The sequence below is a fragment of the Phascolarctos cinereus genome, unplaced genomic scaffold (genome assembly GCF_003287225.1).
Source record: "Phascolarctos cinereus isolate Bilbo 61053 unplaced genomic scaffold, phaCin_HiC Scaffold_4;HRSCAF=312, whole genome shotgun sequence".
In the NCBI taxonomy this organism is placed as follows: Eukaryota; Metazoa; Chordata; class Mammalia; order Diprotodontia; family Phascolarctidae; genus Phascolarctos; species Phascolarctos cinereus.
In genome coordinates, this window is record NW_027555847.1 from 689054312 (window position 1) to 689068712 (window position 14401).

A 14401-nucleotide genomic window follows, 5' to 3' on the forward strand; every position below is an offset into this window, starting at 1 on the left:
CTAGAGCAATCTATACTTTAAAAAAAAAAAATCTCACAAAAATGGCTCAGTTGACAGAAGAATATAGATTTAGAGCTGTAAGGGATATTATTAAGAGCCAATTTTAATCTCCTTATTTACAGATGGGAAATTGAGGAAGAGAGGCTAAGTGACTTTCCCAAGGTCACTCAGCTGATAGTAATGGGAACTCTGGTCTTTCAATTCCAAATTCAGCATATTCTCTGTGTACTATATTGTATGAACTGATGCACTTAAGAACAACACATACAGAATACTAGTAGCTACTGGCAGAATGGATATTGTGAATTTGAGAGTCAGGAAGACTTGAGTTTGAATTTTGCCTCAGATAGATACATGACCTTAGACTAACTGACTTTTAGCCTCAGTTTCTGCATCTGTTAAGTGGGGAAGAGTACCTCCCTCATAGGGTAAAGAGAACATATATAAAACTCTTTGAAAGCACTATATAAATCTCAGCTATTGTTTTTATTACAATATTTTAAGATGAAATAAATGAGTGGCTGCATATGAACAAGGAGAAACTTGTATAAACCTTATACACAAAGGAAACCGTGAAGTTCCATGAGTGGCAGATTGAACAGCTGGCCTATGCCTGAACAAGAAAGTAACAGGTAAACAGGTAAAACCAGAGTTTTGGCTGGTGACAATTTCATTTGCTGCGTGTAGTTTGTCCAGGCAACTATTTTCCAGTAAGTTCGAAAAACTCAAAATTGCATACACAAAGATGAACTTTAAAAAAAAAAAAGTTGGGTTTGGGGTTTTTTTTGCTTTTTGGTGAGGCAGTCAGGGTTAAGTGACCTGCCCAGGGTCACACAGCTAGTGTCAAGTGTCTGAGGTCACATTTGAACTCGGGTCCTCCTGACTCAAGGCCAGAGCCCTATCTACTGCGCCACCTACCTGCCCCTTTAAAGCAACTTTTAAAAATAACTTTCCACAAACCAAGTTTTGCCCACTTAGAGAATCCTGGGTGGGCTTTAAGAGGAATAGAGTTTTTGGTGCTTGCACAAGTGAAAGTTTAGCTCATTTGTGTAAATGGATAAAATTAAACAGACAAAATTAATTCAACAACCATTTATTAAGCGCCTACTATGTTCAAAGCACTGTGCAGGTGCTGGGGGAGAAACAAAAATAATCAAGACATAGTTCCTGCCCTGTTGGAGCTTACAAGCTGACAATTTATTCCATCCCTTAACAATCTGCAAGTTAGTTTCTCTCACAAATGTACTCTTCTAATGTTGTGATAAACTTGAACATCGTTTATACTTGGGGCTTTGGGTCATCAATTTTCTTTCTAGAGTTCCACAAAATACTGCTTTTCCCTAATCTCCAAAATACTTGAGGGAAGGAAATTAGACATGAGCAAGCAGGCCCCCCTCCAAAAAAAAAAAGTGTTGCTGATTGAGTGGCTTTGGGAATTTTTAAATAAAACTTTCCAACAGGTTCAGAAGGTATAACCAGCACAACAAGATGCAAATATAATAGTAACATATTTTAAAACAAACTACATCACTGTAAATTTACAGTGTCTGTTGCTATCTTTATGTTGCTGTCCATGTTGAATGACAATGCTGAAACTGCATGCACGGAAGTTGAGAGAACAGTTGTTGATTTCAACGTGCACTAATTCTTCAAATATTGAGTAGCCACCTAACTGTTCTTTTGTCTGCTCCCTTTAAGAAATTCTCTATCAGTTTTAGTGTGGGTAAGTCAAGTCACCAACCTAAGAAAAACCTATCTAACTTCACCCTGATGACATTTAGAGTTAAAATTGAGCTGCCTTTTCCTTCCTTCTCACTTAGACTTAAATATCCTTTTGAGATTTTCTCATTCTTAGTTTTGTTTTTCTAATATACCTTATCCCTTAAGTAGTAAGAGAAAATTAGAGCATGGAGAATTCTTTCAACTTCTGAGCAGAATATTTCAACATGAACTCAGAGAAAATAAGTAATGAATATACTTTCCAATTAAAAAAAAGTTTTGAATTCAACTAAAAAGACTTTTAATGTTCTCTTCTGTTTACAATACCTTGTCAGAACATAATATAGCTAATATGATAGAATGTCACATTTCAAAATCTTCAACAACAAGTAGAATGATGGGAAAAAACACCATGAATTATGCCAATATAGCCCGTGATTTATTCCACTGGTGGAAAGGCACCAAACTGTTTTCTATCACTAGAAGCTTCCAACTTTAAAATGTCAGTTTGCTCTTTCTAGCTTCTCCCCATCTTGTATAGCTTTTATCTGTAAATGGCAAATCATATCTTTAAGATAAAGGAGGTTAAAAAAAACCCAAAATAAAACTGCCCCACAATATCGGCATTCCTAATATCAATTTTAAAAAACTATATAATTTACAATTACACTTGTTTCCAGAAGTAATCCAACATGAGTAATGCCCAATGTTTTCCCAAACAGCCTTTTTGTTTGGTGCTTCAAGTGCTGTATCCAGATTTTATCATGAAACCACTATAACATCCTTGTGAGAGGTAAAAAGCAAGATAAATGTTCTTCTTTCAGTTTCCCCATCTGTAAAATGAGTTACTTGCATAGTCACACAATGAGTCAATAGTAGAGTTGGCAATAGAATTCACTTTTCTTATCTCCCTTTCCATTTTACAGCTGTTAAGGGGGGAAAATGTTTCATCTGGGAAGACTTCCAAAAGCTCCATTTGCAAAAAGGAAAAAAAAAAATCTATGAAGCTAGTCTTTCAAGACTACTGTGTTCTTCTACAGTTCAGAGGTAATAAAGACGATTTGACAGTGACAGATTAGGTTCTTTGTGAATACTTTGGCCAACAAGGAAAGCCAGTTTGTGAGCATACTGGCAAGGAGCTGGAACTCTAATGACACCCTTTGGGAGAGAAGAGAGGAGAGCAAAGTTATTAGAAATAAAATTTATTGATAAGCCAATAAATGCTATCAATATTAAATGAATACAAGCTAATGTAGACTGAAATTTTTACAATAGTAGTTACCAATTTGAAAAAAAATGTCAATATGGAAAATACTTACTGGCCAGTTATAATACACATGGCAGAGCTTGTAAGTTAATCGTTGTATATGGTCTGGTTTCAGGCCACTGTTGTCATAGATTACATTATAATGTGTAGGAGAAACACTGCCACTTCTTACAGCCTGGCTCACAATAAAAAAGTCATACCTGCAAATTATAAGACCCACACATGTAGTGCTAAATTGTAAAAACTGAAAAAGTATGAGGCAAAGCAATTCATAATAATAATAATAATAATAATCTTAGCATTATATAACACTAAAAGTTTTGCAAGGTGCTATTTACAATATTTTAACTGATTTGATACCTTCAAGTATCTAAGTGTTAAATGAACAAAAAGTTTAATGAAAAATTGACAAGAGATGCTTAAAGTCAATAAATACAAATATTTTGTTTTACCCTCTTGGTTGAGGAGTTTTAGAACAAAACACTATTATCATGTCACTTCAGTTACTCTACTTCAGACATTTATTGATGTTAACTATTAGAAAATGATAATGGTACTTTCTGTAATGTCTCTGTCAGTTTTAACAATGAAGCACAAATGCAACTTGTGAAAAATTAAGGCTATGTGGCTACTAACAAGAAGAAATTAATTAGCTCTGCAGTATTTTCAAGTCTCACCTTGTCACCCAGAGCCATTTTGAACCACCCTCCTGAAAATTAACATCTGCCTGAGAGACAAATTGGAAGTGAAAATGTTACCAACTAAATCACAAAAGTAATTTTTAGATTTGGATTGTAATAGTTGTTATCTGGAAAATTCACTTAATTCTAACGCATCTTTCTAGACTGCATATGTACTTCCTTTTGTTAAATACAATATGTTAAATTTAATTTAACCCTTAATGACTCTGGGTCAGCATGAGCATAAATTGTTTTATCAAGCTGTAATTCAAGCTAATTTCCCATCAGCTATATTGTAGATGTAGATGTCCATATCTGGCCAGATTTCAAGGCTCCTGGCTACCAAGTAGCAGGTTTGATCAGGAGAGCTTGTTTGCCTAACAGCGTCTTCTATTTAACGTTTGTTGAGCGTTTAGGATTGGTTAGTAGAACCTATCGTGTGTAAATACTATGGGTTACTGTACTCATTGACTGGATTAAGCTTAGAATATAAAATAAATGGTTGTTGAATTGAACCTGAAGTTATTTGATGATGGATTATATCCATGGTGGGAGAGACCTTACTCTCATCTGTGGACATACAGTTTCCTCCCTGTAGAATGTAAGGGCAAAGACTTTAATTTGTAGTCTTTGTACCCCCGATCCTAGCTTATCCCAATACTTAAGCACAAAATAGGCACCTAATATACGTTTACTGAATGAGTGCTTTATTCATACACTAAATGACCACAGATTGCTCTACTCTTTTTTTATACAGGGAACATACAGCTTTCTCCTCCGTAATCAACATGCTGTTTCTAATTAGCTTCATACTTCATAAACAACTGGTTAGGTGATGAACAAAAGATAGCTCTGGAAAAAAGGATATATTTGGCTTTGTTGCCTAGAGGTTCTTCCCCACCCCCAACAGCTTTATTCTGAATCTCCAAGAAATATAAGTGAGGTGTTAAGAATTTGGGTTAGAAAATTAGTTCTCTAATGTGGAAATATGTTTATCACAATTGTATATGTATAATCTATATCAGATTGATTGCTGTCTTGGGGAGGCAGAAGGGGAGGGAGAAAAATTTGGAACTCAAAATTTTACAATAATGAATGCTGAAAACTATCTTTACAAGTAATTGAGGGGGAAATGAAATACTAATAAGGAAAAAATAAATAACAAAAAATGTAATTGGAAAAGGTCTTAGAGGAAAAAGAAAATTATCTGGGGTGGGGGTAGAGTTGAGGGGAATATACAAAGCAATGTACAATTGGGTCTATGTTGAGTTTAACCGGACAAATTAATCATGAAGATGAACTTAGAATCTATAAAAATAAATGTCAGGAATCAAAGAGCAAACTTGTTAAGTCTACATATAGTGAGATTACAGAAAAGAAGTACAATAATAGTGTTAAGAAGACTTCATCCAGGAAGTCTTTCTGCTTTATTGGATTCCCAGTGTAGAACTTACCATTCTGGTCTGGTAACTTCCACATCAATAACCGTCCCAGGAAGTGGATTTTGAAGTCTTCCTCCAGACTGTGCAAAAAATCTGGCATTCACTCGTTTCTTCACCACAATTACTGTTAGTCTTGGGCTTAAGGATTAATAAAATGTAGTCACATGTATCATAAAGTCACCCCTTGAAAGTTTTGAAAGCATTTCTATATTATTTTTTTAAAAGGACCATGAAATCAAACAGCTCTGCAGGGCATATTTCCTGCATGGTATTATAGGCATTAATTCTACCAGAAACAATATTAAGGTGGCAGTACCAGGAAGGAATTATTGGATAGCAGCATAGAAAACAGTGGAATAGACAGTATCATTCAGAACCTCTTCCTTCCCTACTATTATCATTGCATGACTATCACACGTTTAAAATCTCCTTTTTAAAAGTTCTTCAAACACAGTATAAACTTAATTCCAGTATACCTAATGATTCTTTTGGTAAGACTGTGTCCAAATACCCAGGAATGTGGGGTGTGTGAGGAGTGTAATCTGTAAGCTTTTTATTATAATTTGGAGATATGTTTTACTATTCCTTTTGGAAACAAAGTATATAATAGTCTTTGTCACTGAATTTTCACAAAAAGCAGAGATGATTTTTTTTTATGTATTATAAAATTTAGGACCTAAATCTGACTTCCTAGCTCCAGCATCTTATCCTATTCCTCATCTATTTTGAATCCAAGTCCCAAATAGAAGAACTTAGCATAGTACCTTCCACATAGTAGGTGAGGCCTCAGATAGAAATCCTATACAGTGGCTCACTACCATCATACAGGATAAATTCTGCACTCCTCATGTTATTTTAAGCTTTGTATAGCACAATCTTCTGCTACTCTCCTCCAGCAGAGTCTCTGCTCTGGTAAAAGTGTGTGTCCTTTGTCCCAGTGTATACAAAATTTGCATCTATGTGAAGCTTTTCTCCTAATAACCTCAAATGAACAGAATTTTCCTGTCCTCTGACCTCTGAACAGCATTTACTGTATAAATAAATATATAACATTCATTTAGCACTTACCTTGTCAGGTTGTTTTTAAATTTGAGTGTTAACTCTGTCCAGCTAGACAGAAAGCACCCTTAACAGGAATGCTTCTCACACTATTATATCCTCATTGCACTCAGAACTTTATTATACACACAGTAAATACCCAATATTTCCTTGAGTTTTTTTCCCCCAGTGGCAAGTAAACAGGGCATATACCTCACAGGTTTCTTTGTCCTACACAAAGTGGTTATAAAGGCCAATTTTGAGAACCACTGTTATAGAGAGAAACCTAAACAAGGTCCTACAGCAATAAATAATGCATGTGGATAGACCAAGAGAAAGGCATCTCCTATACAACTGAATCAAATAAAGAACTTTCTTGAAAGCCAATTAAAGAAATAGTGAGCTTTTCTGCTACCATTGCTACTTCCTTCCTAGATATACTTGTAAAAACCTTAGAAATCAAGTAGAAGGATTGGATTATAATTAGGACTTTAAAGCTGGTAGGGCCTCAATTTAATTAAGTTTAATTCCTCTGTATAAATAAGATACTGAAACCTAGAGCATGATAGGGATTGGAAGAATTGGAACCCAAGTCTTCCTTCTCCAGATCTAATGCCCTGTCTATTGTTTAGTAACTTTTAAAAAAATCATCAAAATAATCTCAATTTCCTACAAGTAGCTACTGGCTTCATTCAAACTAAAGCAAAAAGCTTAGGAGGTAAAGGGGGCAATTTGATACGTTATCACAGGGGGAAAAAATTTCATCCTTTTTTTTAATGTACTAATTATTTTCTTTGAATGGTAGTCATGAAAAATTATTTTGAGTCATTAAAAAAATAACTAGTAATTCAACCATACTTGGCTATTTTTTTAATGGAAATCATTGCTTATAAGGGGCAGCTAGGTCCACACTGAATAGAGTGCTGGGCCTGAAGTCAGGAAGACCTGAATTCAAATCTAGCCTCAGACACTTACTAGCTGTGTGACTAGCCAGTCACTTAGCTCTGTTTTGTCTCAGTTTCCTTATCTGTCAAATGAGCTGGAGAAGGAAATGGCAAACATCTCCACTATCTTTGCCAAATCTCACAAAAAGTAAAACATGACTGAAATGAACAATTGTTGGGAACATTTCTCAGTGTTTTTTGTTTTATTTTTGCCATCAATTGACAAACAGCTCCATGGTCCTTCAATCCTACATGCTATCAGTTCTCTCCCTATAGAATATTTTGCTTTTGTGCCAAGATCTCAGAGGAAGGTCCTCTAGCTTTGTGACAGGAAACTTGTACTTCCAGACTTTGGTACTCTCTGATCCTCAGTACCATTTTCCTCTGTTTTGAATGGGCATGTTAACTTTGACACTGATGGTGATCTATTTCCTGGGGATGGGATACTCTCTCCTGTGTGACATGGAGCCAAAGGAAAATTAGCATATTACTTAGGTGAACTAACAACATTAAAAGAGCTAGTGAAATAAGGCAGGTGATATTGTTGACACTGGCATATGCTCTATGTATGTAGTATATGTACTATACTTCCAGGTTTCCCAAGCAGTTAATGGGCAGGTAAAATAGGATTTGTATGATCAGAGAAAAAAATCAATAGCAAAAAGAAAAGCTGTTTACCAAAAGTCCTGATTTATCAATGTTGTGTGTCTATGTGTGTATAAGAGGAATAGCAGTCAATATAGGGAGGCAATAATAGTTTAGTTGGTCATAGACTTAAAATGTTTTTCCCCAATTTTCAACAGAATAAAAAACTTAAAATGTCCTAATGTGGAAAGCAAGTATCATATTTTATTTTACAGAGGAAAAAATGGTCTAGTACCCTGTAGTCTTAGGGCTGTGGTATACTTTTCAGCCATTAGATCAACTCTAAAAGTTGAATAAAACAAAAGTAGTATCTAGCCTATATAGCAATTTCCTTACTTTCCCTTTTAAATATAAAATAGAAATTGTCAATTTTGCTTAGGGAGGGAGAAAATCCTTGTACAAACTTTTTCTGGAATTTTCAATCAAGATCCAAAGAACCATATAAAAATTTTATTACCCATAGGCTTAGAGGCTAGGTACTTAAAGAAAAAGTATGAGGCTCAGTCCCTGCATTCAGGGAGCTTACTATTTAGGGATGGTGAGTAAAAAGGGACAAAAAGAAAAGAAATACTGAGGTTATTAATCATAAAAATTTAGTTAGAAGTATCTAATTAGTAACTAAATCAGTGGTATAGATAATAAGTTCAAGGGGAAAAAATAGGTAGAATTCCAAAGAGAGAAGAACAGGAATGCTGGTACAGATACTACCTTTCCTGGTTGCCTGCATCCTTTCAAGGCAGCAACTGTAACCAAAAAGTTTCCTGAACAGTGGAGCATGAGATATAAAGCAAAAATTTAGTTGTTCCTTGAAAGGATTTTAATTTTACTCTTATCATTCCTACTCTGCTTTGTTGAGAAGATAAAATGAGAAAGGAAATAAATATCCTTTACTTCCTACCATCAGTTCAAGTCCAATTATACATTTTTTAAACCATACTTAACATACTTTTCACCTATAGTTACAACAAACAGTTTTAGAAGATCATGAGAATAACATACAAAGTCATTTTATATTGTGTGCTTACTTGTAACCTTTACCAACAGATTTTAGGCAGTCCAAAAACTGTGGTACTTCATAATTAACCAAGGTTTTCAGTTGGCCATCACCTACACCATCCCGATATACAACAATTCGACTAGGCATATATTCATTGTAACTATTCCAGGCCCTCAATGCAGCTGAAAAAAAATCAACAAAGTTTTTAAAAGAACAAAAGCCTGAACAGTAGTTTGCATTTCTGACAAATTCTGGCTCAGTATTTTACAATGATGGTGCTTTTAAATGTGGCTTCCTTTTAGAACCAAAGTAAGATGCTAATCAGATCCTTACCTTGTAAGCAGACCTTGAGCCCATCTACTAGTTCCTGACCTCTATCTTGAAAGACACAGCGAGAAAACCAGCTTTTCAGAGAAAAACAGAAACTATTAATGTCTTAAAACTGTACATAAAAACAAAAAAAACTTAAAGCCAAGAATATAACATATATCATTACATTTCTACATAAGTTTATCAGTGCTGAACATACGTAATCCCTCCTAATACAAAATGTTGGCAAACAGTGAATCTCTACATCATAGGGCTCATCAATATATATATATATGTATATATATATATATATATATATATATATATATACACACATATATATACACATATATATACATATATATACACATATATACACACACATACATATATACACACACACAGATAGATATAGATATATATACACATACACACATACATAAACATATACACACATGTATATGTGTGTATATATAGTATGTATATGTGTGTGTGTGTGTGTGTATATATATATATATATGTATGTATATATATATACACACACACCCCACCCCGTATACGTAGAATCTTGGTGAACCACTGAAAATGGACAGTGAGCTGGGCCCATAACCAAAAAGAAGTAGAGTAGAATAGACTGTCCTTAGTAAACTGTATGGTTCTTTTAATGACCCCCAAGCTTCTCTATGGAAGAGAAGCCCATGTTTTTTAAAAATCAGTATTCTGCTAATGGTGTTATGAGGCCATGTAATATAGAATTTTATAATCTTCCTCAAAAAAGCTGACTAAGTGCTACTGTCATGAGTCACTGGGTACAAACAAGAAGAAACATTATAAATGAGGCCTGCATAGGCCATGTAGGGTAAACATGTCAGAAATATATTGCTGGTGGAAAAGATGGGCCAGTCATTATCCTTACAATATCATGAAATCTAAATGAAGAGCTCGGCCTATTGGATGGATCTCTTGTGGGTAACATACAATAGAAGAACGTTGAAAAGAGTCAGAGAATGGGCAGTAATCTGTATTAGTAGAAGAAGCCATCTACACAATATCATAGATCCACTTCAAGTACACATTCACTATATAATTCAACAAGTTTATTCATAAAGCTTAACATATAAAGGGCACCACGCTATGTGCTTGGGAAATGGAAAAATGAAACAAACCCTATCCTCAAGCTTCAATTCTGTGGGGAGATAAACAGCATGTAATCACATGGGTAAATCAAAAGTAATTTCAGGAGGGAGACAGCACTAATGCCTGGATCTATCTGGGGGACAAAGGAGGAGAGAGAATTAGGAAAAGTGGTTTAAGAGCTAGCACATGAACTGAATTTCAACAGAGGCTAGGGATTTTAAGAAGTAAAAATGAAGAAGTACACATTAGATAATAAAACACACATTTGTCAAAGGAGGCTAGATTAGGCAAGGATCTAGATGTCCTAGCTCCTAAGAGGCCATAATTTTTTTTTCATTCATGTTTTATGTTAGAGATCAGTGAAAGTCCCACATCAACACTGCACATAATAAAGCAACAGAATAATTAATAGGCTCTATGTGCTTTATTCTATTTGCAAAATCTCCCTAAATCTTAGAAAAGTGATTTTAATGTACTTAAACCTTTCCTTCTGAGGTAACTGGCACGTTATTACTTCCTCCAAATAAAGGCTTTATCTTTTTTTAAAGGATAACATTCTAAAGTAGTCAATAAATGCAAGTTTAAACAGACTATATAGTTTGGCTGCTTTCAAGGTAGTTGAATTGGTAGTTTGGGGCTGTCCTGGGGACCTAATGAACATTTTGCAACTCATGAATCCCAATCTCTCTCAGAATCATTCCTTTTATATTCCCCCAGCCACCATCCTATTAAGCTTCCCATTACTATATGGCTTCTTCACACCCCCAATAATCCATCCATCGTACTGCTGATTAAATTAATCTTCTGAACACACTGCTCTAAATCATGTCATTTTTCTACTCAAAATCCTTCAATCTAATTCCCTATACAATAAAGTTCCAATTCCTTAGCATTCAAGTCATTCCATAATCCCTACTTTTCCAGCTCTTAACATACATTTCCCCAAAGTGTGCTGTATTCCAGCTCATTTAGAACATTATTTATCCCCTCACCCACCCATGAAAATCCCACACTGTCTAATGGACAAGCCTTTGTTTATGCTGTTCCTTAAACTAGATATGCTTTTTGCTTCATTGCTACCTGTGAAAATTTTCTTAAGACTCAAATATGGATATCTCCCCAATTGTTCCGTATTTCTACCCTGACAGAGCATTTCCTATTACCTCGCATCATGTACTTAATTATAAATACATAATCACACCTAATTCAGCTCACTTTGAGGCAGAAAGAACTTCCTTACTAAACATTTATTAAGTATCTATGTGTAGCTTTGTGCTAGGAGAACTAAAGAGATTAAGGCACAGTCCCTTACCTAATGGAGTTTACAACATATTAAAAATATTAAGCGCTTAAAAAAGTTGGACAATGAAGTTTATTTTACAGAAAAATTGGCACGAGAGTTTCAAGCAAGATTTATAAACAAATTTTGGAATACAAACTGTCTTTTAAGTTGAAGAAAGATAGTTTTAGAACTATAATGCTCATCTTTTTTTTTTTAATTATTTCAATACCCTCAGTTTCCAGATTAAGAACATGGGACTCAGGTTGATTGGTCCAAGGTCCCACAATGTCAGAAGCCAAAATTTGAACAAAAATACTGTAATTCCAAACATAGCTTTCTTTACACATCATCTCTATATGACATGTGTTATTCAGTGGTAAGGAAGCAAACTTTTTTTAATCAAAGGGAAGGCTTTACCAAATAAGTTAAAGGTAGTCAGTTAGTTATCAGTTATTTGAAATGGCTATGTAGCCTTATACAGCAATAATCTCTCTCTCTCTCTCTCTCTCTCTCTCTCTCTCTCTCTCTCTCTCTCTCTCTCTCTCTCTCTCACACACACACACACACACACACACACAACCTCAGGAATAGTCTAAGTTCTATTATTAAATCTTACAAAACACTTTGGCCAAGGATATGAACACACAATTCTCAAAAGTAGTACTGCCAACTGTTCAAAGAAAGGCAAAGCAAAACAACAGGAGATAGTCAATGTTGCAGTAGTTTTGAAAAGACAGGCACATTAATGTATTTTAGGTATAACTGAAATGGTATAACCATTCTGGAAAGTAATCTGCAATTATGCAAAAAAAGTGACTAAAATTAAAATACTTTGACCCAGAGATTCCAGAGTTAGAAAGAAAGTAAATACCATCAGTAGGGGAAGGGCTAAACAAACTAGGATACATAAATATAATGGAATATTACTGTGCTGTAAGAAATGGTGAATACAGAGAAACACAAAAAGACAGGAGAACTGACACTAAGTGAATCGAGCAGAATTAGGAAAACAATATACCCAGTGACTACAACAGTCTAAATATAAGGAACAACAAAACAAACTAAATGCTGTGGAATTATAAATTAAGCTTGACCTCAAAGAAGAAATATGAGACACCTTACTCTGCTCCTACTGCATTTAAGAGTTCTCTGATAGGTTGTTTTGGGGGGTTTTTTTGCCTGTGGAACTATTTTTTTCTTTTATTATTCTTTATTATAAGAGATAGCTCTGTAGAATGAGGGAAAGGTGAAAGGTACAGTGAGAAAGAGGTAATATAAAAACAAAAAATATGAATAAATGTATTTTTAAAAAAATAAGTTTTGGCCATCAGACAAATAGAAGAGTTATTAGTTTTTGCCCTTTCCAAAAGAAAAATGGCTCTCTTTATACCACTCCTAGCTCTTCTACCTAGACCCTAGCCACCAAGTCTTTTGTATCCTTCTATAAACCAGTGACACTTCTTGCTTCTCCTCAACTTCTGAAGTCCAATAGCTATCTCTCCAGTTCCTTTAGAGATGATTTCAATGTGGGAGAGTTCACTAGGCCTTGGCTTCCACTGAGAGTGTCCCAGGAAAACTAAGTAGCCAAAGGATTAGAGAGACATTGGCCACAGAAAAGAATACTACCCACCAACTCATCCTCCCTTCTTCCTTGAGTTGTTTGGTCTCTGCATTTGTGTCACACCTGTAAAATGCACTCAAGCTTTTCTACAGCAAATCTTCCTTACCGTGTCATTCCTTCATTGATACTAGCAACAAATCCTGCGTTTGATCGTCGCCCAGCTGTAGTGTCATGGTAACAATCAATACCAATAATCATTGCTAACTTTAGCTTAAGGGGGGAAAAAAGCAAATTTAGTCACGTAAATTACAACTATAACAATTTAAATCAAGGAGATGTAAAACCAAATGATAAAAAATTAATAATGACCAGTCTTGGCCCTAAAGAGATATGGGGGTAGAGGACTATCTATGTTGAGAAATGTGATATAAAACCCAAAATATATCAACAAAAATATTTTTAACAAAATCAAGGAGATACATTTTCTTAAAATGAATACAAGTATTACTAGTTGATTTTAAGTACTAATTTAGTTTTTTTCCTTTCATATTTAGCCATTTCTATGTTTAAGTGAATAATTAAAATTGACCACTCTTAAATTATGAGATGCAATAGAGAAGTTTTACCTGAGTCCTTTATTTTTTCACTTACTTTATTTGGATTTCTGCTCTAAATTAACTGCCATTCTAATCACCTAACTTAAGTGGCTTAAAACCATCATAAAATCTTAGATCTCTATGTAACTATTGTTAGACCCAGACAAACTAAACGCGTCAAAAACAAGAGCACAGTAAAATCAAACTTACAGGCATATCAACCCTCCAAAGCTCTCCTCCCATCTTGCAGTTCATCTGAAGGGCGATCTTTGTAGCAATGGCCATTACAGTTTGTTGCTTGCCTAAGGTTCTTGCTATCACACATTGACTTGGAGTAGGACAGTCTGTACATAAGTATTTTTTTATTGCATCATACTTGTCTTTCCTATTACTAGACAACAGACAAACTACCTTAGGGGGAAAAACAAAGAAAAACAACCAAAAGTATAAGAATTTCAGCTTAACTTCACTAGACAAATTATTGAAATAGATGAGGTAACTATTTCTTGACTACCACAAAATGGCCTGAGAGAGAAAATACCACCACCCCACCCGTCCCACTCCCTACTCCCCCATGCATTTACAGTAGTGAAAGGTTCACACTGCACATATTTTTAAGACATTTGATATTCTGATAGGTTATCCAACTTCTTTTCATTTTTCTCATTTGTCTTTAAGATACTGTCTATGTGGAATGGCTTTTCTGGGAGGGAGGAATACTTTAGGAAATTATGGTGATATTTTAAAATGATGAAACTTCGTTGTTGTTCAGTCATTTTGCAGA

The 14401-nt window shown here is 34.8% G+C and overlaps 1 protein-coding gene and 1 long non-coding RNA gene across 4 annotated transcripts in view; one reads left to right on the forward strand and one right to left on the reverse strand.

Moving 5' to 3' along the window:
- The window catches only part of LOC110220359 (uncharacterized), a 277070-nt gene that overhangs the window by 43200 nt on the left and 219469 nt on the right, over positions 1–14401 (forward strand). The window lies entirely within an intron of this gene.
- The window catches only part of LOC110220357 (piwi-like protein 1), a 44921-nt gene continuing 31612 nt past the window's right edge, over positions 1093–14401 (reverse strand). For both annotated transcript variants that reach the window (XM_021004365.2, XM_021004364.2), the window contains exons 15-21: positions 13828–14028; positions 13188–13291; positions 9066–9136; positions 8761–8914; positions 5121–5246; positions 3039–3186; positions 1093–2877 (exon numbers count right to left, since the gene is read on the reverse strand). In XM_021004365.2, coding sequence (XP_020860024.1) covers positions 2761–2877; positions 3039–3186; positions 5121–5246; positions 8761–8914; positions 9066–9136; positions 13188–13291; positions 13828–14028 — 921 coding nt within the window. In that variant the 3' untranslated portion in view covers positions 1093–2760. The remainder of the gene's footprint in view (positions 2878–3038; positions 3187–5120; positions 5247–8760; positions 8915–9065; positions 9137–13187; positions 13292–13827; positions 14029–14401) is intronic.